The following is a 25695-nucleotide window of genomic DNA, read 5'->3' as shown; positions in this document are numbered from 1 at the left end:
TATAAAGTGCAAACAAGAATCATCCCTTAGGCATTGACACGCCCAGGTAACATTTATAGATTAATTACATTAAGTGCAGTCCAATCCCACAGAGGAGGACTGTGTCTAATGTAAGCAGCCTAAGGCAGCAGAGAAAACAGATATGCTTTTCCACATTCTGTGTACAGTCTAGAATCTCCTTTGTTGATGGGAATTTTTCTTAAGTATCTTAATACTTCTTGACTTCTTAGACTTGATGTGGAATGTAATTTAGCCATTTCTGGATGACAGGTGATTAATGTGTTCTTACTCATAACTTTTAACATGGGAATATTTAAATAGTCATTGATATTATTTTAATAGTAATTTTCTAATCCATTTCTTTTTTTTTTTTTGAGATGGAGTCTTGCTCTGTCTCCCAGGGTGGAGTGCAGTGGCGTGATCTCGGCTCATTGCAACCTCCGCCTCCCAGGTTCAAGCAATTATCCTGCCTCAGCCTCCTGAGTAGCTGGGATTACAGGCACCCACCACTACGCCCGGCTGATTTTTGTATTTTTATTAGAGATGGGGTTTTGCCATGTTGACCGGGCTGTTCTCAAACTCCTGACCTCAGATGTTCTGCCCACCTTGGCCTCCCGAAGTGCTGGGATTACAGGTGTGAGGCACCGCGCCCAGCCTATCCATTTCTTATTAATGGAATAAAAATGATAATCTGAGGTTTTTTTTTTTTTTTTTTTTTTGAGATAAGGTCTCATTGTGTTGCCCTGGCTGGAGTACAGTGGCTATTCACCAGTGCAAACATAGTGCACGATAGCCTCCAACTCCTGGGCTCAAGCTATCTTCCGGTTTCAGCCTCCAAAGTAGCTAAGACTACAGATGCTTGCCACTGTGCTCGGCTAATCTGAGTTTTACATCAAAAATTGTCTGAATATAATTTTTATATTGTGTTAAAAACACAATATTTTGATTACTGATCATTCTGGCTTTCAAGTAGATGCTGCAAATGAGCAAGTGGACAGGAAGTGCTTTGCTAAAGCCTCAGAAATTTGGGCATTTCTTGGGTTTGATACTTTTATGATAATTATCCACAAATTATAACTTAAATACTCTAGACTTTGTGCCAGCAGCTTAGCAAGGCATGTAGTTTAGAGCAGAACTTGGGAATAGCCAGTCCTCACTGCTGTCGAGTGCAGTGTAACTTCTGGGCTAGTCATATTAGAAGCCTTCCTCGCTGATGGGATCTAGGCTAGAAGATGTTGGATGAAAAGATAAGTTAAAGCAGAATATCACACAAAAGGAGTATGCACCTGAAACTTTATTTTGACTTAAAATCTGCCAATATACATTCATTGACTTAAATGAGTGACATTAAGCTTACTGGATGACTTCGCAACACATGCCTTCTGTCTCTTACTCATTCAACAAATACTCTTCAGGTGTCTTTTATATACCGGGTGGGCACTTCTAGACACAGGCTGAGTCAGTGAGCGGGACTAAGCCCCGACCTTTGTGGAGTATTCATTCTAGTGGTAATGGGCAGCTAGCTTCTAAACACCTGAATGCACAAGTAATTTAAAAATGGGATAAATTGATGAGAAAATAAAACAGTATTGGAACCAAGAGTAATGGAATTGGAAATTACTCTGGAGAGAGACTCTGAAGAGTTAATATTTGAGCGGACTTAATGAATGAGCCAGGCATTTGAGGGTCTAGGGAAGAATATCACAGGCAGAGGAACAGGAAGTGCAAAGTCCCTGAGTGGGAGCATCTTCATGTTCCCAGGTCTAGGGAAGAATATCACAGGCAGAGGAACAGGAAGTGCAAAGTCCCTGAGTGGGAGCATCTTCATGTTCCCATGTCTATGGAGGCACCTATGGCTGGAGCAGAGTGATCTAGGGGAGAGGTACACATGAGCCTGGAGGCCATGGTAGGATGTGTGGATTTTATTCTGCGTGATGAGGAACCTGCCCTGGTTTTTGGCATAGGGAAGTAGTTTCCTGAAGAAGTGACATTAAAGCTGAGACTGGAAGAGTAAGAATTAGCCAGGGCAGGCCGGGCGTGGTGGCTCACGCCTGTAATCCCAGCACTTTGAGAGGCCAAAGTGGGCAGATCCCCTGAGGTCAGGAGTTCAAAACCTGCTTGGCCAACATGGTGAAATACTGTCTCTGTTAAAAATACAAAAATTAGCCGGGCATGGTGATGGGCACCTGTAATCCCAGCTACTCGGGAGGCTGAGGCAGGAGAACCACTTGAACCTGGGAGGCCAGTGAGGCCAGTGAGCCGAGATTGCACCACTGCACTCCAGCCTGGGTGACAGGGTGAGACTCTGTCTCAAAAAAAAAAAAAGCATTAGCCAAGGCAAAATGAGGTTAGAGCTTATGTCTGGAAGAGGAAGTGAAAGAGATTGATTGTTCATGTGCCACTCGGATTCTTAGTTTCCGACTTTGTAAAATAAGGATAATGGTAGCTTTCCCACAGGGTAGTTATGAGGATTAGATAAAATTATGTAAAATAATAGCACTAAGGCTGGGTGCGGTGGCTCACACCTGTAATCCCAGCACTTTAGGAGGCCAAGGCGGGTAGATCACCTGAGGTCGGGTTTGAGACCAGCCTGGCCAACATGGTAAAACCCCATCTCTACTAAAAATACAAAAAATTAGCCGGCGTGGTGGCGCATGCCTGTAATCCCAGCTACTCGGGAGGCTGCGGCAAGAGAATTGCTTGAACCCGGGAGGCGGAGGTTGCAGTGAGCTGAGATTGCGCTGTTGCACTCCAGCCTGGGTGACAAGAGCAAGACCCTGTCTCGAAAATGATAATAGTAATAATAATAGCACTGAGTAGTAGACTGATCTAAGTAGTAGTTCATTCATTCAACGTTTATTAAATGCTTACTATGTGCTAGACACTAGAGATATACAAATGAGACAGGCCCATAGACAGGTAGTTATGATATAGCATGGTGGCTCTTTCGCCTGCCTGCCTGCCTGCCTGCCTGCCTGCCTGCCTGCCTGCCTGCCTGCCTTCCTTCCTTCCTTCCTTCCTTCCTTCCTTCCTTCCTTCCTTCTGTTTGTCTGTCCATCCGTCTTTTATTTTTTTTTAAATAAGAGTGTCTCACTCTGTCACCCAGCCTAGAACTCAGTGGTGCAATCATAGCTTACTGCAGCCTCAAACGTTTGGGCTCAAGGGATCCTCCTGCCTCAGCCTGCCTGCCTAGTAGCTAGTACTACAGGTGCACACCACCACATCTGACTAATTTTTTTATTTGGATTTTTTGTAGAGATAGGGTCTTGCTACTTTGTCCAGGCTGGTCTTGAACTCCTGGTCTCAGGCACTCCTACCACCTTGGTCCTGAACTCTTTATGAGAGGATAAGACAGGGAAGATTTGGTTATTTTAATACCAATGTCTGGCGTATTTGAACTAGAATGACTCCTAACCTCAGTGTACACTGTAAATGATCTTTTTTTTACAGACATTTCAGGGTTTCATCTCTTTTAAGTGTGAATATCTATTAAGCAGCTGCTCTTTAGCATGTGTGTATACATGAAAATATAACATGCTTTTTTTTTTTTTGAGATGGAGTCTCGCTCTGTCGCCCAGGCTGGAGTGCAATGGCATGATCTCAGCTCACTGCAAGCTCCGCTTCCCGGGTTCATGCCATTCCCCTGCCTCAGCCTCCCGAGTAGCTGGGACTACAGGCGTTTGCCACCACATCCGGCAAATTTTTTGTATTTTTAGTAGATACAGGGTTTCACCGTGTTAGGCAGGATGGTCTCGATCTCCTGACCTCATGATCTGCCCGCCTTGGCCTCCCAAAGTGCTGGGATTACAGGCATGAGCCACTGTACCTGGCTATAACATGCTTTTTAAATTATTTAAAATTTTTTTCAGTTTTTAATTATTTTTTCCTATTATTTGTTTTTCTTCTTTATTCAAGTTTCCACACTCCACATCGAACATGCCTTTTTTAGTGACTGCTGTTTGGTGGCATGTATGCCAGTGTACTTCCTTCTGAAAATACCAGTGTAGTATAATAAAATATTTGATTGCTGGGGTTTCTTAATAAAACAGCCCTGGGAAATTCCAGTGATTGCTTTGTCTTTTTTTTTCTTTTTCCTTTGTATTGCTTCCCTTTACTACTGCTGTATAGATTTTTTTCTTCATGGAGTTTATTCTTTTTTTTTTTTTTTTTTTTTGAGGGTCATGCTCTGTCACCCAGGCTGAAATGCAGTGGCACGATCTCGGCTCACTGCAGCCTCCATCTCCCAGATTCAAGTGAATCTCTTGCCTCAGCCTCCCAAGTAGCTGGGACTACAGGCATGCGGCACCATGCCCAGCTAATTTTTGTATTTTTAGTAGAGACGGGGTTACACCATGCTGGCCAGACTGGTCTCGAACTCCTGACCTCAGGTTAGGGAGGGTTTGGGAGGCGTTGGCCTCACAAAGTGCTAGGATTACAAGTGTGAGCCACTGCGCCCAGCCAGGGTTTATTCTTTTTGTAACTAATAAAAAGTAGGTGTCAAGAAATTGTGTCTGAACTATAAAATAGCTTTTCTTTATCCCTTTCTACATCTGTTTAGTTGCAGAATAACAAAGATATGGGTCATGTAATTAGGCACTAGGACATTTCAGGGTAAATGAGTAAGAGGATGGATCTGTATGTGTTGGGTTGACTAGTGCCCCCACAAGTTCATGTCTGCTTGGAACCTCAGAATGTAACCTTATTTGGAATAGTGTCTTTGCAGTTAACATTAGGTCATATGCGGTTAGGGTGGGCCCTATTTTCAGTGTGCCAGGTGCCATTATAACAAGTGGAGAGGGCGCAGAGGCATACACAGAGGGAAGAAGGCGATGTGATGGTGGAGGCAGAGCCTAGAGTGAGGCAGCTGCAAACCAAGAATGTTAAGAATCCTGGTAATCACCAGGAGCTTGAAAGAGGCAAGGAAGGATTCTTCCCCAGAGCCTTTAGAGGGACTGTGGCCCTGCTGACGCCTTGATTTTGGACTTGTAGCCTCCAGAACTGTGAGAGAACAAACTTCTGTGGTTGTAAGCTACCCAGTGTGTGGCTATTTGTTACAGCAGCCTTAGAAAGAGAATGCAATGTATACCAATAACCTCACCCCAAAGCTCTAACTTCATAGGAACGTGTTATTACTTTATTTTTGAGTAATAACTTTCAGAGAACATGTTTAGCCATTAAGTGATATTCGCAGCCGGGCACGGTGGCTCATGCCTGTAATCCCAGCACTTTGGGAGGCCGAGGTGGGCAATCACCTGAGGTCAGGAGTTCGAGACCAGCCTGGCCAACATGGTGAAACCCCGTCTCTACTAAAAATACAAAATATTAGCTGGGCGTGGATCCCCAGCTTCTTGGGAGGCTGGGGCAGGAGAATCGCTTGAACCCAGGAGGCAAAGGTTACAGTGAGCCGAGATCGCGCCATTGCACTCCAGCCTGGACAACAAGAGTGAAACTCCATCTCAAAAACATAATAATAATAATAAATAAAAACCCATTAAGTGATGTTTGTAGGCCTGGTGCGGTGGCTCATGCCTGTAATCCCAGCACTTAGGGAGGCCGCAACGGGCACATCGCTTGAGGTCAAAAGTTAAAGACCAGCCTGGCTAGTATGGTGGAACCCCATCTCTACCAAAAAATGCAAAAATTAGCCCGGCGTGGTGGCAGGTGTCTCTAGTCCCAGCTACTTGGGAGGCTGAGGCAGGAGAATCACTTGAACCCAGGAGGTGGAGGTTGCAGTGAACCAAGATGGTGCCCCTGCCCTCCAGCCTGGGTGACAGAGTGAGACCCTGTCTCAAAAAAAAAAAAAAAAAAAAAGTGATGTTTGTAAGTAAGTAAATCAAATCCTTCTTTGCACAAATACTCTAGAATCGGTGCCAGTCGATCAGGACCCACCTGATTACACCAGCTTTATGCAGTGGATCTTTCCTAATCCATTGGCTGCAGCCTCACTTTACATACTGCTTTGTGAATTCTGAGTAGGGAGGGATGCATTTATTCACTCCCCCCCAAAAGTATCTGGAAAGTTTTGGGAAATTAAAAGGATTTTCCTGGCGGGGCTTGGTGACTCATGCCTGTAATCTCAGCATTTTGGGAGACCAAGGCGAGTGGATCACCTGAAGTTCGAGACCAGCCTGGCCAACATGGTGAAACCCTGTCTCTACTAAAAATACAAAATTATCTGGGTGTGGTGGTGTGCACCTGTAATCCCAGCTACTTGGGAGGCTGAGGCAGGAGAATCGCTTGAACCCGGGAGGCAGAGGTTGCAGTGAGCTGAAATTGCGCCACTGCACTCCAGCCTGGGCAATAAGAGTGAAACTCTGTCCCAAGAAAAATAAAAATACAAATAAATCTAAAAAGAATAAAAGAGGATTTTCCTCATCTCATGCCCATTGATTATTATGATTGTGCATTGACGATGATGATGATGATTGTGCCTCATCTCGGGCCCATTGATTATTAGCTGCTCCATTCTGGTAAATCTCAAACCTTTCCTAGGCATGCCTCCAAAACTATGATCAGTATGAAAAATTAATGTTTGCTGCAACTGGGCACATGTCCATCCATAGGTTAGCCATGTCTGTCCAGAATTTGTAGTTGGCCATGTGGACCCAGTGAGGTAGAAAAGGAGACAGTGTACTGTCGCAGCAGTGTGTGGTCAAGCCCAGCACACTGGGCTTTGTCTTGGGAGTGTAGAAAAGAGCTTGGTTGGCCGGGCGCGGTGGCTCATGCCTGTAATCCCAGCACTTTGGGAGGCTGAGGCGGGCAGATCACGAGGTCAGGAGATCGAGACCATCCTGGCTAACACGGTGAAACCCCCGTCTCTACTAAAAATACAAAAAAATTAGCTGGGTGTGGTGGCGGGCGCCTGTAGTCCCAACTACTCGGGAGGCTGAGGCGGGAGAATGGCGTGAACCCAGGAGGTGGAGCTTGCAGTGAGCCGAGATGGCACCAGTGCACTCCAGCCTGGGCGACAGAGCGAGACTCCGTCTCCAAAAAAAAAAAAAAGAGCTTGGTTATGGCAGCCAACAGCTTACTCAAGCTGACTTGGATGGAAGGACAATAGGAAGAGAGCTGGGAGAATGTGACACTGAGGGAGATGGTGTTGATACATTTAGTGTCCTTTTAAATCTTTCTTCCCTCTTAAGTATGCAGAGAGAGTTCTAGTATAATGAGACTGTGCTGTGTACACAGAAAGGTTGAGACTACTGAGCTAATAATGATAACTGTTTTGAGCTTATTTGGGGAAAATGAAGTGTCCTATAGAATCCAAATTTTAAGTGATAGTAATAGCTGCTTGTTATTAAAGCATCTGTGATAAGTCAGAGACTGTGCTAAATATTTGATGCTTTTTATTCGACTCCTCATAGCAGCCCCTTGAGATAGATGTTATTATCCCTGCTTTATAACTTAAGAAAATGGAGCTCTGGTTAAATAAGAGGAGGAGTCAGAGTTTGAACCCAGGTTAGCGCACCTTCCATTTTACCTGCCCTGGGTAAGCTTCCAGTGCCTAAAGCCCTCAGTGACTGTCTGAGAAGACAGCCCGTTTGCCAGCACCTCAGTCTTCTGTGTAGTTCTTCTCTCACTTCATGTGCTTAGCTGGTGGATTTTTGTTATGTGAGTGAATTTGACCCCATTCCATTTGTGAATTGCTATGTATGTGCAATGAGCCAATAATTATAATATTAAACTTCTTAGGTTAGTTTCTCCTACCACTAATAGAAGGCAGCTAATGACTGGTAGTCCCCCCCACCGCCCCCTTTTTTTTTTTGAGACAGTCTCACTCTGTCATCCAGGCTGGAGTGCAATGGTCTAATCTTGGCTCACTGCAACCTTTGCCTCCCAAGTCCAAGTGATCCTCCTGCCCCAGCCTCCCAAGTAGCTGGGATTACAAGCGGGTGCCACGCCTGGCTAATTTTTGTATTTTCAGTAGAGATGAGGTTTCACCATATTGGCCAGGCTCAAACTCCTGACTTCAAGTGATCCTCCCACCTCAGCCCCCTAAAGTGCTGGGATTACAGGTGCGAGCCATCGAGCTCAGCCATGATTGGTAGGCTTATTCTTGTTTTCTTTTTTTTTTTTTTTTCTGTATTAGTAGAGAAATTGCTTGTGGTGCCTGAAGGTACTTTTTGCTTACCTTTTGGATCTGGTTTTTGTTTTGATCAGTGGTCATAAATTCAAGATGCGGTTAGAAGCCAGCTTGGTTTTGTAAGTCAGCTGGCTCAGTGAGACCGCAGGGGGAGGGGTAGCAGAAGAGCACAGGCTCCTGCCACAGTGGCCCCTGCTTGTTGCTCCAGAGAATGGATTCTTATTTTACTGGAACGTGGCCTACAAGCTCTGGATCTTGTGGCTTTTTTTTTCTTCTCTTTTTTTAAATAAGAGAAGCTGGAAATTCATGTTTTTACGTGGAATTCATTGGCAACTGATTCAAATTTAAAAACAAAAGTAAAACAAAACACTGTGTTAGCCATGTATAACATGTGGGTTAATATAAGTCTGTAGACCCCCAGTTGGTGAGCCGAAGCTAGCTCAGTTAAGTGTTACTGTATTTCTTATTTTCTAAAATTCAGTTTATAAGAAAAACTAAATTGAGGTATCATTGCTCTATTTTTTTTATGACTGAAAGCCGTTTAATATGAAGTCGGTGCAGAAGTTCTGACATTTAGTTAAAATAGCAGAACTGTCAGTATAAAACAACCGTTTTTAAAGTGAGGAAGAAAAGAGCAAATACATCAAAACAGTATGTCCTCTTTTTTTTTTTTTTTTTTGAGACGAGGTTTTGCTTTGTCACCCAGGCTGGAGTGCTGTGGCACAATCTTGGCTCACTGCAGCCTCCGCCTCCTGGATGGGTTCAAGTGATCCTCAGCCTTCTGAGTAGCTGGGACCACAGGTGCACACTGCCACACCCAGCTAATTTTTTGTATTTTTGGCAGAGATGGGGTTTCACCATGTTGCCCAGGCTGGTCTCAAACTCCTCAGCTCAAGTGATCTGCCTGCCTCGGCCTCCCAAAGTACTGGGATTACGGGTGTGAGCCACCGTGCCCTGCCCTAGGATATACTTTTTATTTGGTTGTAAAAAGTATGTGGTAGTTAAAAGAATAGATTTGGGACTTAATTCTGAGTTAGGTTACTGGCCCTGCCATCTACTAGCCTAATGATTTTATGCAAGTTTTAACTCTGAGCCTCTGTTTCCTCATTTACCAAATGGACATGTTTGAGGCTACTTGCCTCATAGAGTTGTAAGAACTTGAGGTGATATATGAAGCTCTTAGTGTAGTACTGGAGACAAGGTCAAGTGCTTGCAGTCTCTGAAATCCTTGGTGAAACAGGCACCCTTTACCACGGTGTCAGTGCTACTGGAAATGGTAGGCTGGAGGTTGAGAATGTAGCTGAACCTCCATTGCCTGTGTCAGTGCTAATGGAAATGATAGGGTGGAGGTGGAGAAGGTAGCTGAATCTCCATTGCTTGCATCTGGTATTGTTATCTTCATGCTGCTTTGTCACATCCTCCTCGCTTGTACTTTCTTCAGTCTCAAGATATGTATGCCTCTGTGACTTTTATAGTGAGGTATAGTTTACGAAGTCACTTCCATACATATCTTATTTGACATGACACAATAGCTTAAAATGGAGGTGGGGAACAGGTTAGGTGAAGGTCCTACAGATATTATTGGCAACAGTACTTTCTTTCTTTTTATTTTATTTATTTTTTGAGACAGAGTCTCACTCTGTCACCCATGCTGGAGTGCAGTGGCACGATCTCAGCTCACTGAAAACTCTGCCTCCCGGGTTCAAGCGATTCTCTTGCCTCAGCCTCTCTAGTAGCTGGGACTACAGGCATGCACCACCGCACCCGGCAAATTTTTGTATTTTTAGTAGAGATGGGGTTTCATCATGTTGGCCAGGCTGGTCTCAAACTGACCCAAGGGGATCTGCCCACCTTGGCCTCCCATAGTGCTGGGATTACAGGCATAAGCCACCGTGCCTGGCCTCTTTTTTTTTTTTTTTTTTTTAATTTTTTATTTTTTTGAGACAGGGTCTTGCTCTGTCGCCCAGGCTGGAGTGCAGTGGCACGATCTTGGCTCACTTGGCCTCGTGGGCCCAAACTATCCTCCCACCTCAGCCTCTTGAGTAGCTAGGACCATAGGCTTGCACCACCACACCCGGCTAATTTTTTTTTTTTTTTGGTAGAGATAGGTTTTCACCATGTTGCCCAGGCAGGCCTTAAACTACGGGGCTCAAGTGATCCTTCTGCATTAGCCTCCTGAGTAGCTAGCATCACAGGCACCTGCTATTACTCCTGGCTATTTATTTATTTATTTATTTTGAGATAGAGTCTTACTCTGTCGCCCAAGCTAGAGTGCAGTGGCGTGATCTCGGCTCACTATAAGCTCCGCCTCCCAGGTTCAAGTTATTCTCCTGCCTCAGCCTCCCACGTAGCTGGGATTACAGGCATGTGTCACCATGCTTGGCTACTTTTTGTATTTTTTGTAGAGATGAGGTTTCGCCATGTTGGCCAGGATGGCCTCAAACTCCAGACCTCAGGTGAACCGCCTGCCTTGACCCCCCAAAGTGCTGGGATTACAGGCATGAGCCACTGCGCCCAGCCAAAAAGAAAAAGTTGAAAGGATATATATTTGCCCTTATTTATGAAAGACTTGAAAGAAATTCACGAAAATATAAAAAAGTCAGTGCCAGTGGGATTGTGGGTAACAATTTTTTTTTCTTTTTTTCTTTTTTTTGGAGATAGCCTTGCTTTGTCTCCCAGGCTGGAGTGCAGTGGTGTAATCATAGCTCACAGTAGCCTCAAACATCTGGGCTCAGGGGATCCTCCATCTCAGCATCTCCAGTAGCCGTGACTACAGTTGCACGCCACCACGCCTGGCCAAATTTTAAAATGTTTTGTAGAGGTGGGGGTCTTTCTGTGTTGCCCAGGCTGGTCTTGAACTCCTGTCCTCAAGCGACCCTCCCACCTCAGCCTCCCAAAGTGTTGGGATTATAGATGAGAGTCACCAGGCCCAGTCCTAACTTTTTTTCTTTCTTTTTTTGTTTTTTTTGAGACAGAGTCACACTCTGTGGTGCAGGCTGGAGTGCAGTGATGCAGTCCCAGCCCACTGCAGCCTCGACATCCTGGGCTAAAGCAATTGTCCCACTTCAGCCTCCTGAATAGCTAGGATGCCACCACACCTGGCTAATTTTTTTTTTTTTTTTTTTTTTTTGTAGAGATGGGGTTTCTCTGTTGCCTAGGGTGGTTTCAAACTCCTGGGCTCAAACAATCTGCCTGCCTCAGTCTCCCAAAATGTTGGGATTATAGGCGAGAGCCACCTCGCCTGGCCCCTCACCCTTTTTTTTTTCTATCAAATGTTACTGAATATAGCTTTTTACATTTAATGTTGTATCATGATTACTTTCCCTTGTTAGGAGATGATAATGTGAAAATAGCTCTCATATCAGATCTAGTTTGAAGCCCCAGCTTTATTAGCTATAGTCTGCTTGGCCTCAGGTAGTCATTTTTCCTCTGAACTGGTGTCTTCATCGCTACCGTGGGGCTGCTTCTGTTAACCACACTGAGCTGAGCGAGGGTCAGAAATCATAGGTAAAGCCCTTGGCACATAACCTAGTTCTTGGAAGGCTCTGAATACTGGGAGTTGTGATGCTGTTGTTATTATCATTATTATTATTATTACTATTTTTGTTTTGTTTTGTTTTTTGCGACAAAGTCTTGCTCTTGTCCCCCAGGCTAGAGTGCAATGGTGCAATCTCCGCTCACTGCAACCTCCGCCTCCCGGGTTCAGGCGATTCTCCTGCCTCAGCCTCCCAAGTAGTTGGGATTAACAGACGCCTGCCAGCAAGCCCGGCTTATTTTTGTATTTTTAGTAGAGACGGGGTTTCACCGTGTTGGCCAGGCTGGTCTCAAACTCCTGACCTCAGGTGATCCGTCCGCCGCGGCCTCCCAAAGTGCTGGGATTACAGGCGTAATCCAGCCTTATTATTATTATTTTTGAGACAGTCTCGCTCTGTTGCCCAGACTGTAGTGCAGTGATACAACCCGGCTCCCTGCAGCCTCCGCCTCCTCGGTTCAAGCACTTCTGCCTCAGCCTACCAAGTAGCTGGGATTACAGGCACACGCCACCACACCCGGCTAATTTTTGTATTTAGTAGAGATGGGGTTTCACCATGTTGGCCAGGCTGATCTTGAACTCTTTTTATTTATTTATTTATTTATTTATTTAATTTTTTTTTTTTTTTTTGAGACGGAGTCTCGCTGTCGCCCAGGCTGGAGTGCAGTGGCGTGATCTCAGCTCACTGCAGGCTCCGCCCCTCGGGGTTCACGCCATTCTCCTGCCTCAGCCTCCCGAGTAGCTGGGACTACAGGCGCCTGCCACCTCGCCCAGCTAATTTTTTGTGTTTTTAGTACAGATGAGGTTTCACCGTGTTAGCCAGGATGGTCTCAATCTCCTGACCTCGTGATCTGCCCACCTCGGCCTCCCAAAGTGCTAGGATTACAGGTGTGAGCCACCGCGCCCGGCCTTGATCTCGAACTCTTGACCTCAGGTGATCCGCCTGCTTTGGCCTCCCAAAGTGCTGGGATTACTGCCATGAGCCATCCTGCCCAGCCGATGCTGTTTTTATTGTTTAAAATAGTCTTCAAAAACCTGTTTTTCATGGCATTGTATCATCAAATGAAATGATGATGCAAAGGTTAAAAAAAAAAAAGGAATGTACTATTTATGTTGGGGGGGGGGACTGCTACCAGGTTGCAATCGAAACATTTTCTGGAAAAAAAAAACAACAACAACAACAAGAAAACCTGTATTGTGGTGGACTAAGTATAAATGAAAGCTTAGCAGGTTTCCATTCTGCTACAAAGCAGCTTCATGCTGGATCAATTAGAAAAGACATACTTTTAAAATTTAAACTTTATTGAAGTGTAATATACATGGCTAAAAATTACTCATTATAAGCAAACAACTCAGTGCATTTCCAGAATGTAGACACACTCATGCAGCCCGCAGGAAATGAGGCAGAACCATTACCAAGCCCCTCCAGAAGCAACCTAAGCCTCACCTTCCCTCAAGTCCCAGGAAAGCCCCTTTCTCCTGAGAGTGGTCACTGTCTTCATCTCCGTCACCACAGATGATTTCCCCCTGCATTCCAGTTTGTTTTACATGAATATGGCTGTGATTCATATACGTTGTTTTATGTGGCAGGAATTGTGTGTTCGTTTTCCCTCATCCTCTCCCTCTGCAGTCCTGCTCCACTGAGGATTCTGCCAGAGAATGAAGCCCTAATGTGCTAAGGCATCCATTTATGTAGTTGAGTTAATTTCTCCTGTGCCTCTAGGAGGGTAGTCATCATATACTGTCCTTGAGAGAATTGAGAAAATAGATACTGAAGACATTTTCCGTGGGTTTAATTCTCTCAGAGAATTCCAAGAAAGGCTGGGAGCCTTAGCTTTTCTGGCTTTTACCATTGACCCACTCTTGTAGATTCCAGGAGATGACCTCTGTTATCTTATCTGGCTTTTCTAATTGTTCTCTGTGAGAATGTTGGTTTGCTGCAAGCCACTCCAGCCCACCAGGAAGTGGAAATCCAGCAAACATGTTTTCACCACATAGCCAAGCGCCTAAGAAAATAAGGGAAATTCCCAGGGGCCCAAAAAAGGGAAGAAGGAGCTGAAACTCCATTGGGCAAAGAACAGGGAAGCCAGGGCTTCCCTGTGACATTGCAGAAACTTGAAGCCCAGAGGCCTGGGTTTTTTGTTTGTTTGTTTTGTTTGTTTGTTGTTGTTGTTTTTGAGACAGAGTCTCACTGTGTCACCCAGGCTGGAGTGCCATGGCACGATCTCGGCTCACTGCAACGTCTGCTTCCCGGGTTCAAGTGATTCTCCTGCCTCAGCCTCCCAAGTAGCTGGGATTACAGGCATGTGCCACAATGCCCGGCTAATTTTTTTGTATTTTTAGTAGAGACAGGGTTTCCCATTTTGGCCAGGCTGGTCTCGAACTCCTGACCCCAAGTGATCCTCCTGCCTCGGCCTCCCAAAGTGCTGGGATTACAGGCGTGAGCTACCACGCCCGGCCGAGTCCTGGGTTTTTAACAGATGTTGAGGGGAAACAGGGACCATAGCCTTAGGCCTGAGCAGGGAGGCAAGTTGGAACTGTGTCCCTCTGCTTCTCAGCCCATAATCTAGGGCTGTCAAAAAGCTATGAATGCAAGAGTGGGCAGGAAAGAAAATCCTGCTAGTGATAGTGCAGTGTGGTGTAGTTCTGTGGGGGAGAGGAGGGGATTTGGTTTATGCTGTTTCTGCCAAAGATCTGCTCCACAGCCTGTCCTCACAGGCCTTTGGTGTTTGCCATTAGACTACCCGGGATGTCCAGGAAACCCCAAATCTAGAAATAAAAAGTTACCCTTCACACCAAGAATCAAATGGCAAACTTACGGAAGGTATTGCAATTTAGCCAAATCTCAATATAAAACTTAATTGTTACACAACATAAAGTGTGTTTGTGGAAGCCCAGTTTTAGAAGTGTTCACTGACACCATTGTTCTGTTGGCCCTGCAGTGTACTGACTTAGTTGAGACTGGAGTCAGGATGTTGAGACAGCATCAAGCAGGTGGGGTAGGCGTCTGCCCATGTGATTCAGTCTCACCAAACCTTAGGATTATCTTGTATCCAAAAGACTCTGTCTCCATGTCGCTAATTCCTATTCCTGGGATTCCTCTTGCATAAGGCTTTGTTGCCTGAAAACCCATCATCTACTGTATCATTTTTAGGTGAAAATTCACCTTTTTAAATAATTGACTTATAACTTAGCTTCATTCTTTATCCTGCCAATGGGAGGAGCCAGGTACACACAAGTTGATAAGAGGATTTATATAAATGAGTGTATTCTTGGAACAGCTTCAGCCGCTCCTTTTCTTCCTCCCCACCCCCCAGCATGTTTTGAGTGCCTACTAGATGCCAGGCATTGTACTATCAGGAAGGATATGGGGATGACGAAAACATGGTTCCTCCTGCCCTGGAATTCACATTTCAGCCAACCACTGAGTTTGCCCCTAGAACCCATACCAATGCATTGGAGTGAATTTGAATCCATTGAATACTTCCTTCTGCAGAAACTGTTGATATCTTTTGGATTTCCGATGAGTTGTCTTCAGCTTTTGGAGAAAGACATGTTACCACAGCTGTGTATGTTACTGAGCATATGGAAACATTGGCTAGCTAGCAAGAAATGAGATATCATAGTTTTTCTCTTCTTTTCTTTTACTTTTTTTTTTTTTTTTTTTGAGACAGAGTCTTGCTCCGTCACCCAAGCTAGAGTGCAGTGGCATGATCTCGGCTCACTGCAACCTCCACCTCCCAGGTTCAAGCAATTCTGCTGGCTCAGCTTCCCAAGTAGCTGGGATTACAGGTGCCCGCCACCATGCCCGGCTAACTTTTTGTATTTTTAGTAGAGACAGGGTTTCGCCATGTTGGCCAGTGTGGTCTCAAACTCCTGACCTCAGGTGATCCACCCGCCTCAGTCTCCCAAAGTGCTGGGATTACAGGCTTGAGCCACCGCGCCCAGCCTGATATCATACTTTTTAAAGCAAATGAATAGGTTAAATAATCAAAAGCACTTTTCCATATAACTAATTCCACCACTACAAATCTCTTTAGGATGATGTGAGGCATAAAGTTCATCTGAACACCTTTGGCTTCTTCAAGGATGGGTACATGGTGGTGAATGTCAGTAGCCTCTCACTGAATGAGCCTGAAGACAAGGATGTGACTGTAAGTACCTTTTAATGAGATCCAGGGGTTTACTCTTTTTTTTTTTTTTTTTTTGAGATGGAGTCTTGCTCTGTCACCCAGGCTGGAGTGCGGTGGCGCAATCTCAGCCCACTGCAACCTCCGCCTCCCGGGTTCAAGCAGTTCTCTGCCTCAGCCTCCCGAGTAGCTGGGATTACAGGCACCCACCACCATGACCGACTAATTTTTGTATTTTTAGTAGAGACGGGGTTTCACCAACTTGGCCAGGCTGGTCTTGAACTCCTGACCTCGTGATCCACCCGTCTCGGCCTCCCAAAGTGCTGGGATTACAGGTGTGAGCCACTGCGCCCAGCCCAGGGGTTTACTCTTTTAGCTTAGGCGAGAGTCACCTTCCAACCCCAATGCTTAAATATAAAATACCAGAATATGGAGATAATTAAGCATGTGAGTAGCAAATTATATATCAGGCATCAAATAATTTCACTTTTAACACTTAAAATGTAATTCTGTAATAATTCTAATAATTAGTGACTTTGCTTGAGTGATTTTACTTTGCCTTCTTACAAAATGAATGCTAAGAAAACAGAGGAGACCATGTTAGAAGTACCACTTTTTCTGCTTTTTGAGTAAGAAAAGTATGGACAATTGTGTAGATATTTACTTCTACTCTTTTCACTCCCCATTAGATTGGATTTAGCCTAGACCGTACAAAGAATGATGGCTTTTCTTCTTACCTGGTGAGTATTAAATGTGTGACCTGATTCATCTCTTCACTTGAGCCCAGGCCATTGAACGGGAACACCCTACTTCTTGCAGTGCCATTTTCATTTTTTTTTTTGGAGTACGGTGGCACAATCATAGCTCACTGCAACCTTGACCTCCCAGGCTTAAGCGATCCTCCTGCCTCAGTCCCCTGAGTAGCTGGGACTACCAGCGTGTGCCACCACGCCTGCCTAATTTTTGTATTTTTAGTAGAGACAGGGTTTCACATTTTGTTGGCCATGTCTCAAACTCCTGGACTCAAGTGATCCACCCACTGCGGCCTCCCAAAGTGCTAGGATTGCAGGCGTGAGCACCACACCCGGCCACAGCGCCATTTCTTGAGGTGGTGGCTGCTTTGACTTCCAAGCATTTTTGAGAACCCACAGTTGGTTTACTTTTGTTTTTTGTTTTTTGTTTTTGAGACAGTCTCACTCTTGTTGCCGAGGCTGGAGTGCAATGGTGTGATCTTGGCTCACTGCAACCTCTGCCTCCCTCGTTCAAGTGATTCTTCTGCCTCATCCTCCTGAGTAGCTGGGACTACAGGTGCCTGCCACCACACCTGGCTAATTTTTGTATTTTTAGTAGAGACGTGGTTTCACCATGTTGGCCAGGATGGTCTCGATCTCCTGACCTCACGATCCACCCACCTCGGCCTCCCAAAGTGCTGGGATTACAGGCGTGAGCCACCGCGCCCACCGGTTTACTATTTTGAATGGAGTTTGAGCCACTCATTTGCTATGTTCCTGAAAACTCTGTTCTTGTTCTAGTGTGAATGAATAAGATGATGTACAATTGGCTCTTCCTTTCTCAGGATGAAGATGTGAATTACTGTATTTTAAAGAAACAGTCTGTCTCTGTCACCCTTTTAATCCTAGACATCTCCAGAAGTGAGTAAGTAATTCTAAAGTTCCTTCAGTTCAGTCCTAGAGTAGAGTCGGGGAGAATTTAGTAGTATGCTAACATTCCTTGGGTGTCTGCCATGTGCCAGAGACCGTGCTGAGTGCTGGAGATTCAAGACAAGGCTAGGGAGACAGACGTCCTGTCCTCAATGGGAGAGACAGAACGGCAATACACATGATCACCGCCAAACAGAGAAGTGGAAGGGAAGAACTCATGAATTGTAGAAAGGAAGGAGAGGCTTCAGATAAGTGTTGGCCCAAGCAGCTTTCTAGTGAGTAGCCTTTTACCAGATGAATAAGTAAAGCATTCCAGGCAGAGGGCATAGTCTATGCAAAGGCAGAGTGGAAACAAGACTGGGTCCACATAATGGCTTCTTCCACTCACCAGCCCTGTGACTCTGGGCCTCAGTGTCCTTACCTACTTCGTGATGATGGTATCTGCCTCATGAGATTGTTGGTGAGGATTTCTGACAATTCAGCCTCTTTACAAATGTTGAGGCCGGGCATGGTGGCTCATGCCTGTAATCCCAGCCCTTTGGGAGGCCGAGGCGGACGGATCACGAGGTCAGGAGATCGAGACCATCCTGGCTAAAACAGTGAAACCCCGTCTCTACTAAAAATACAAAAAATTAGCCGGGCGTGGTGGTGGGCGCCTGTAGTCCCAGCTATTCGGGAGGCTGAGACAGGAGAATGGTGTGAACCCAGGAGGCGGAGCTTGCAGTGAGCCGAGATTGCGCCACTGCACTCCAGCCTGGGTGAGAGAGTGAGACTCCATCTCAAAAAAAAAAAAAAAAAATGTTGAACTTTGATGAATTATCAGACTTTGTGTTTTCAAGTTCAGCATACTTCCACCTGTGTACTTTGTAATTGCTGAGGGAGCCTTTAAGATAGGAATCATGTGCTCAGACTTGCCTGTAAGGTAGACTCCTAGCAGGCCAGAAGAGGACGGATTTGAGATGAACAAGACTGGAGGTAAGAAGACTAATGAATAAGCTTCTAAAAAAAATGCTTTGTCATAAAACCATTGTAGACCCTAACTTTTAAAATATTCTCCGTGATAACCTCTGTTTTCATTTAAGAAAATTGATCTGACAGTCTCCTGTATTAGTCAGTCTACTTTTGGAAGCAAGCAACAAAAGACTTGACTTAGACTCTGGCATGAATAGTGAAGACATTGATTACCTCACCTATGTGCAGTGGGGCAGGCGAGAGACAGGCCTGCGGTGGCTTGCTGATGTTAGGGACTCTGGTGCATTTCATCTTTCTGCTCTGCCATCCTGAGTGTTAGCTTCTTCCTCAGGCAGTTTTCCCAGCCATCACAAGGTGGCTCTGCTCCGTCATTCATATCCAGCCAAGGGACAGAGAGCAGGCTCCTCTTCCAGTTAGAATGAGAAGTGCTTGAATGTGCCAGCTTAGGTTGGGCATCCACTCAGGCATGGGAACTGTCACTGGCCACTCCTGGGTGGGATGGGCTAAACAAAATTGGGTCTCATGAGAAGGGGGAAGGGTGGAAATGGATATTAGGAGGCAACTAACAGTGCCACTGCCCTCTCGCGCTTCCCTGGATTTCACTTGCTTTCTTTATTTTTTGAGATGGGGTCTCGCTCTGTGGCCCAGGCTGGAGTGCAGTGGCACGATCTTGGCTCATTGCATCCTCCACCTCCCAGGTTCAAGCGATTCTCCTGCGTTAGCCTCCCAAGTAGCTGGGATTACAGGCGCATGCCAACACACCCGGCCAGTTTTTTTTTTTGTAATTTTAGTAGAGACAGGGTTTTGCCATGTTGGCCAGGCTGTTCCTGAATTCCTGACCTCAAGTGATCCACCCGCCTCAGCCTCCCAAAGTGCTGAGATTACAGGCGTGAGCCACCACGCCTGGCCTGGATTTCACTTTAAAGTCTTACTGATGTTTTACATTTTGTCCGTTTCTCTTGTGCACCAATTTGCTGAGCATTTTAACGATACTTAAGGAGAAAGATGTACCTCAGAATTGTGTGGTTGCTAAGATCTTAGGCTTAAGAGAGACTACCTGGATCCTCGTCCAACTACTTCCTAGCTTGGTGCCCTTGGGCAAGTTATTTAACGTTTCTGAGCCTCAGTTTCGGTATCTGTAGAATGTGGATAATAGAATCTACATTGTAGAACATCATAAGGACTGCATGAGCTTGGCACAGGGCCTGCACGCAGCATGCTCAGTGGCCAGGAGCACTGCTTTGACCTTTTTTCCTTCTGTCTTATTTGAATGTAGGGTAAGAGTAAAGTCTCCACCAGAAGCTGGTACCCAGTTACCAAAGATCGTCTTCAGCAGGGATGAGAAAGTCCTTGGTCAGAGCCAGGAGCCTAATGTTAACCCTGCTTCAGCAGGCAACCAGACCCAGAAGACACAAGGTAAACCGTAAGGTGGAAACTGGCTTTCAGTTTTCACTACCTGCTTTGTAGCTTTTTTGTTCCTAATTAAAAGTAAAAGTAAAACATGATCTGTTGTCGTCTTAGCATTATATTTTGGAAGTTACACAAAAATACGTAAATGTTAAAGAAAAATGTGGAAAATCTGAAGCAGATGGAAAAACAACAGTCATTTCTCCTTATTCCCAGTGTTAGAATTTTAGTAATTTATGTTTTCTTATAAGCTTGTTTCATAAGTCTAGAACATTTGATTTTTAAAATTCAGTCATGCTTATAATTTTATATGCATGCCTGATTACTTTTTAGCCCATTTTATACCTATCATATATCCTGTTAAGCAGATACTGTAATTTGCTCAACCTTTCCCCTTGAGGAGACACATTTCCATTTTTGTGTGATTATGAATATTGCTGCAGTGGACTTCTTTATGCATAGAACTCTCTTCGTATAGAGAACGTTCTTTAAGATGGTTTTCAGAATTGCAATTTCTGGTTCAAAGGATATGAATGCATTTGAGAATATGGATATATATTTTTAAATTCCTTTCCAAGTGAGTTGTGTGGATTTATATTCTTATCAGAAATATGTAGGAATAGTGGGCACATTATCATGTCCTAGCCAATATGGGGTATTTTCTTTTCAAAAAACAAAATCCTAAAATGAAAGGCAGAAAAGGTATTCCTGTTTATTTATATTTACTCTTATTACTGAGACTGTACTTTTTCTCCATGTGTTGATTAACCAATTTATATTCACCATTTTTTATTAACTGTCAGGTTCATCTGATGATTCATGTGAGTTCTTTAAAGATAATTTATGGCCAGGTGCAGTGGATCACGCCTATAATCCCAGCACTTTGGGAGGCCAAAGTGGGAGGATCACTTGAGTCTAGGAGCTTGTACCAGCCTGAGCAACATAGAGGCCCTGCCTCTGCAAAAATAAAAATAAAAAAATTAGCCATGCATAGTGGCATGTGCCTGTAGTCACAACTCCTCAAGAGACTGAGGCAGGAGGATTGCTTGAATGTGACTGGTCTAGGCCACATTGAACCGTGATGCACTGCAGCCTGGATGACAGAACAAGACCCTGTCTCCGAAATAAATACATACATACTTACTGCTTATACAATGTTTTTCTCAAAGGAGGCTGGGCATGGTGGTTCATGCCTGTAATCCCAGCACTTTGAGAGGCCAAGGTGGGCAGATTACTTGAGGTCAGGAGTTCAAGACCAGCCTGGCCAACATGGTGAAACCCCATCTCTACTAAAAATACAAAAATTAGGCCGGGTATGGTGGCTCACGCCCGTAATCCCAGCACTTTGGGAAGCCGAGGTGGGCGGATCACAAGGTCAAGAGATTGAGACCATCCTGGCCAACATGGTGAAACCCCGTCTCTACTAAAAATACAAAAAATTAGCCGGGCATGGTGGCACGTGCCTGTGATCCCAGCTACTCAGGAGACTGAGGCAGGAGAATCGCTTGGACCAGGGAGATGGAGTTTGCAGTGAACCAAGATCGCACCACTGTACTCCAGCCTGGCGACAGAGTGAGACTCTGTCTCAAAAAAAAAAAAAAAAAAAACACAAAAATTAGCCGGATGTGGTGGCATGCGCCTGTAGTCCCAACTATTGGGGAGGCTGAGGCAAAAGAATTTCTTGAACCCAGGAGACAGAGGCTGCAGTGAGCCGAGATTGCGCCACTGCACTCCAGCCCGGGTGACAGAGTGAGAGCCTGTCTCAAAACCAACCACCACCACCGAAAAACAACAACAACAACAAAAAAAGAAGAGGTTTAATTGTCTAATTGCCTCACAGTTCTGCAGGCTATACAAAGCATGGCGCCGGAATCTACTCCTGGTGAGGGCCTCAGGAAGCTTCCAATCATGGCAGAAGGCAAGAAGGAGCAGGCAGGTCACATGGCGAGAGCAGGAGCAAGAGGGAGTGGGGAGGTGCCACACTCTTTTAAACAACCAGATCATTCCTGAACTCGGAGAAAGAACTCACTCCTTACCACAAGGAGGGCACCAGCCATTCATGAGGGATATGTCCTCATGACTCAGATACCTCACACTAGCCCTCACATCCAACACTGGGGACTGCCTTTCCACATGAGATTTGGAGGGGACAGACATCCAAACTGTGTCATTCAGTCTGTCCAACTTGACTGCAGTTAAAAGCCACACAGAAAGACTGCATTTGTGCAATGGTGTAGGTTAATGCCTGTGTACCATCTGCTTCTTGTCTAGCTTCTTTGTGCTCATATCACCGTTCTCTGGGAAGAAAATATTCTTTTCTTTCTCTTTATTCTCTTCCTTCCTGCAGGGAGCCTGAAGTCCAGTCTTTCCCAAAAAGAATATCTTTTTTTTTTTTTTTTTAGACGGAGTCTTGCTCTGTCTCCCAGGCTGGAGTGCAGTGGCGCGATCTCGGCTCACTGCAAGCTCCACCTCCCAGGTTCACGCCATTCTCCTGCCTCAGCCTCCCGAGTAACTGGGACTACAGGCATCTGCCACCACGTGGCTAATTTTTTTGTATTTTTTAGTAGAGACGGGGTTTCACCATGTTAGCCAGGATGGTCTCAATCTCCTGACCTCATGATCTGCCCATCTCAGCCTCCCAAAGTGCTGGGATTACAGGCATGAGCCACCGCACCCAGCCCAAGAATATCTTAAGTGAAAACAAAAGATAGATGCCCACTCTGTTCCATGAAAGAAGCCATTAGCAATCTTCTTCCTGTAGGGAGGAAAGTATCATTATACTAATATTACTTGCTGTTAACTTTTTCAAGTGTGTACATGTATCTCATGTTTTTCTTTTTGAGATGGAGTCTCGCTCTGTCACCCAGGCTGGAGTGCAGTGGTATGATCTCAGCTCACTGCAGCCTACACCTTTTGGGTTCAAGGGATTCTCCTGTGTCAGCCTCCCGAGTAGCTGGGATTACAGGCATGCACCACCATGCCCGACTAATTTTTGTATTTTTAGTAGAGATGGGGGTTCGCCATGTTGGCCAGGCTGGTCTCAAACTCCTGACCTCAGGTGATCCACCTGCCTCAGCCTCCCAAAGTGTTGGGATTGCAGGCATGAGCCACCGCACCTGGCCTTCTTCTTAAAAATTATGTTTTCAAATGTGATTACTTAGAAAATTAGGAAGTCATTCCATGTGGCCTCTCTGGCAATAACATAAGCTAGAATATCCAGAAATGAATTCTGTTGTTACTATTACCGGTTACTAGATACCGTTTATAATATAAAAAGGTCTAATTTGCTGCTTCGACAGTACAAGAATTATGTTTTGGGACCTGAGGAAATGGCAGTCCCCAAGATTGTTTTGTTTAATTATTTGATATTAGACAAGCTGAAGCCTCATAAAATGATACTGTAATATATATATGTATCTGTAAGTTGAGTCATGCAGCACTCTCTTTTAAATGTTCTTGCTTCTAGACGGTGGAAAGTCTAAAAGAAGTACAGTGGATTCAAAGGTAAGAACTAACCACCCTTTTGTGCTCAGCTTTTCTGGATATGTGTGTACATGTGTGTGTTATATGCATGTGTGTGTGTGTGTATTGATATATATACATACGTGCATGCACAGACATACATATACAGTCATCCCTTGGTGACCACAGGGGATTGGTTACAGGAACCCTAGTGAATATCAAAATCAGTAGATGCTCATGTCTCTTATATAAAATGGCATAGTATTTACACATAACCTACACACATCCTCCTGTGTACTTTAAATCATCTCTGGAGTACTCATGATACCTAATACAACGTAAATGCTTTGTAAATAGTTGTTACACTATGTTGGTTTTTTATTTATGTTATTTATTACTATTACTTTTTCATCTTATTTTAAAAAATATTTTTGGTTGGCAGTTGGTTCAATCTGCAGATGTGGAACCTGCAATACAGAGATCTAACATATATATATATATATATATATATATATATATATGCACACACATACATACATACACACACACACATATCTCATCTACAGGGGGCCAGATGTGGTGGTTCATGCCGTAATCCCAGCACTTTGGGAGGCTGAGGTTGGGGGATCACTTGAGATCAGGAGTTCGAGACCAGCCTGGCCAACATAGTGAAACCCTGTCTCTACTAAAAATACAAAAATTAGCTGGGCTTGGTGGTGCATGCCTGTAATCCCAGCTACTTGGGAGGCTGAGGCAGGAGAATCACTTGAACCTGGGAGGCAGAGGCTGCAGTGAGCCAAGATCACGCTACTGCACTCCAGCCTGGGTGACAGAGTGAAACCCTGTCTCAAAAAAAAAAAAAGAAAGGAAAAGAAAATTGATTTCTAAGTTGCACAGCACTTACATGATGTAGGGTCAGGTAGTTAGGGAAGGAAGATGCCAAACCATCAGAAAAGCCCTCTGGAAGGAGCTGTCGCCGGGGCTGAGTCTGGAGTTTGTTCAGGGAAGAGAAAGACAAGGGAGGGGAGGAAGAATGCCATACGCAAAGACTGGATGATGACAAATGCTGAGCACTGGCTCGTTTGAAGTAAAAGACACATATTTGGGAGCAGAGAGAGGTCTTAGATAATACAGGGCCAAGCAATAGAGGAATTGATGTGCAGGCAACGGGAAGTCATCCTGAGTCCCTGATTGGGAAAGACTGTTTATTAAAGATCATAATTCCGAAAGTGATGTGAAGGGTAGCCTTGGAGAAGGAGAAAGGGTTGTTAGAAGGACCAGGAAGGACGCAGTTGTGAGAATACAGGTTTCGGGTGATGAGGATCTGGACTAGAGCAGAGCCTTGGATGGTAAACGACTGGGAAGCCAGTTAGGGTGATGGGAGGGAAAGAGAGGAGCAGAGGAGGGGGTCGTAGAAATAGCAGAAGTGGAAAAACTGGGAAAGTTTTGGTTTGCGATATCTTGATTTCTCCGTGAGGGGGACATCTAAATGGTGATGTTTTGTCTTAACAGCTTTGTTGAAGTATAATTGACCTAAAATAAACTGTAGATATGTAAAGCAGCAATCTGATAACTTTGACTTATCAATCAAGGTAGTGAAATATCCATCACCCCAAAAATTTCTTCTGCCTTTTTGTAAGCCCCCTGTCCCCAAGCAATCACTGATCTGTCACTGGGGTATAGATTAGTTTTATAGAACTTCATATAACTGAATTATGCAGCACTCTTTTCTGTCTTATATTCAGCATAATTACTTTGAGTTCATCCACATTGTTGCATGTATCATTTCTTTTCATTGCTCAGTTTTACTGTATAAATGGCAATATTTTGATTTTTTTTTTTGCTGGGGGGAACGCAGTCTTGCTCTACCACCCAGGCTGGAGTGCAGTGGCACGATCTCAACCTCCACCTCCCGGGTTCAAGCAGTTCTCCTGCCTCAGCCTCCGGAGTAGCTGGGATTATAGACACGCACCACCACGCCTGGCTGATTTTTGTATTTTTAGTAGAGATGGGGTTTCACCTTGTTGGCCAGGCTGGTCTTGAACTCCTGACTTCAAGTGATCTGCCCACCTTGGCCTCCCAATGTGTTGGGATTACAGGCGTGAGCCACTGCGCCTGGCCAATATTTTGGCCATTTGATGTCAGGAGTGGAATTCAGGGGATGTAACGGCATGGCCTGGGTCAGCACCCTTAGTCTGGCTGAAACTTCAAGGGTAGACAAGCTGTCTAGCCGAAAGATTCAAGGCAGGGGGTGGAGGTAGGGGTTAGTGCAGAGGCAGAAGAGACAGGTGAAGAACAACTACCATTCTCTGTGAAAGCAGATTTCAGCCATCTCGAAAGGATAGTTGGTTTTATTTTCAGAGAGCTTTTGAAGGTCAGCAAATTTAGAGTTTAAGAAACATGTTTTGTTTTGTTTAATAAATTACTTTTAATTAGCATGCTTTCTAT

At 44.8% G+C, this 25695-nt stretch overlaps 1 protein-coding gene across 4 annotated transcripts in view; it reads left to right on the top strand.

The window, feature by feature from the left end:
- Window positions 1-25695, top strand: part of GPR107 (G protein-coupled receptor 107) — an 86871-nt gene that overhangs the window by 7538 nt on the left and 53638 nt on the right. For all 4 annotated transcript variants that reach the window (XM_009457495.5, XM_009457494.5, XM_054658471.2 and 1 more), the window contains exons 2-6: window positions 15656-15769; window positions 16435-16485; window positions 17322-17401; window positions 19655-19794; window positions 23252-23289. In XM_009457495.5, coding sequence (XP_009455770.1) covers window positions 15656-15769; window positions 16435-16485; window positions 17322-17401; window positions 19655-19794; window positions 23252-23289 — 423 coding nt within the window. The remainder of the gene's footprint in view (window positions 1-15655; window positions 15770-16434; window positions 16486-17321; window positions 17402-19654; window positions 19795-23251; window positions 23290-25695) is intronic.

The sequence above is a fragment of the Pan troglodytes genome, chromosome 11 (assembly GCF_028858775.2).
Source record: "Pan troglodytes isolate AG18354 chromosome 11, NHGRI_mPanTro3-v2.0_pri, whole genome shotgun sequence".
In the NCBI taxonomy this organism is placed as follows: domain Eukaryota; kingdom Metazoa; phylum Chordata; class Mammalia; order Primates; family Hominidae; genus Pan; species Pan troglodytes.
This window is presented reverse-complemented; position numbering and strand designations above follow the sequence as displayed.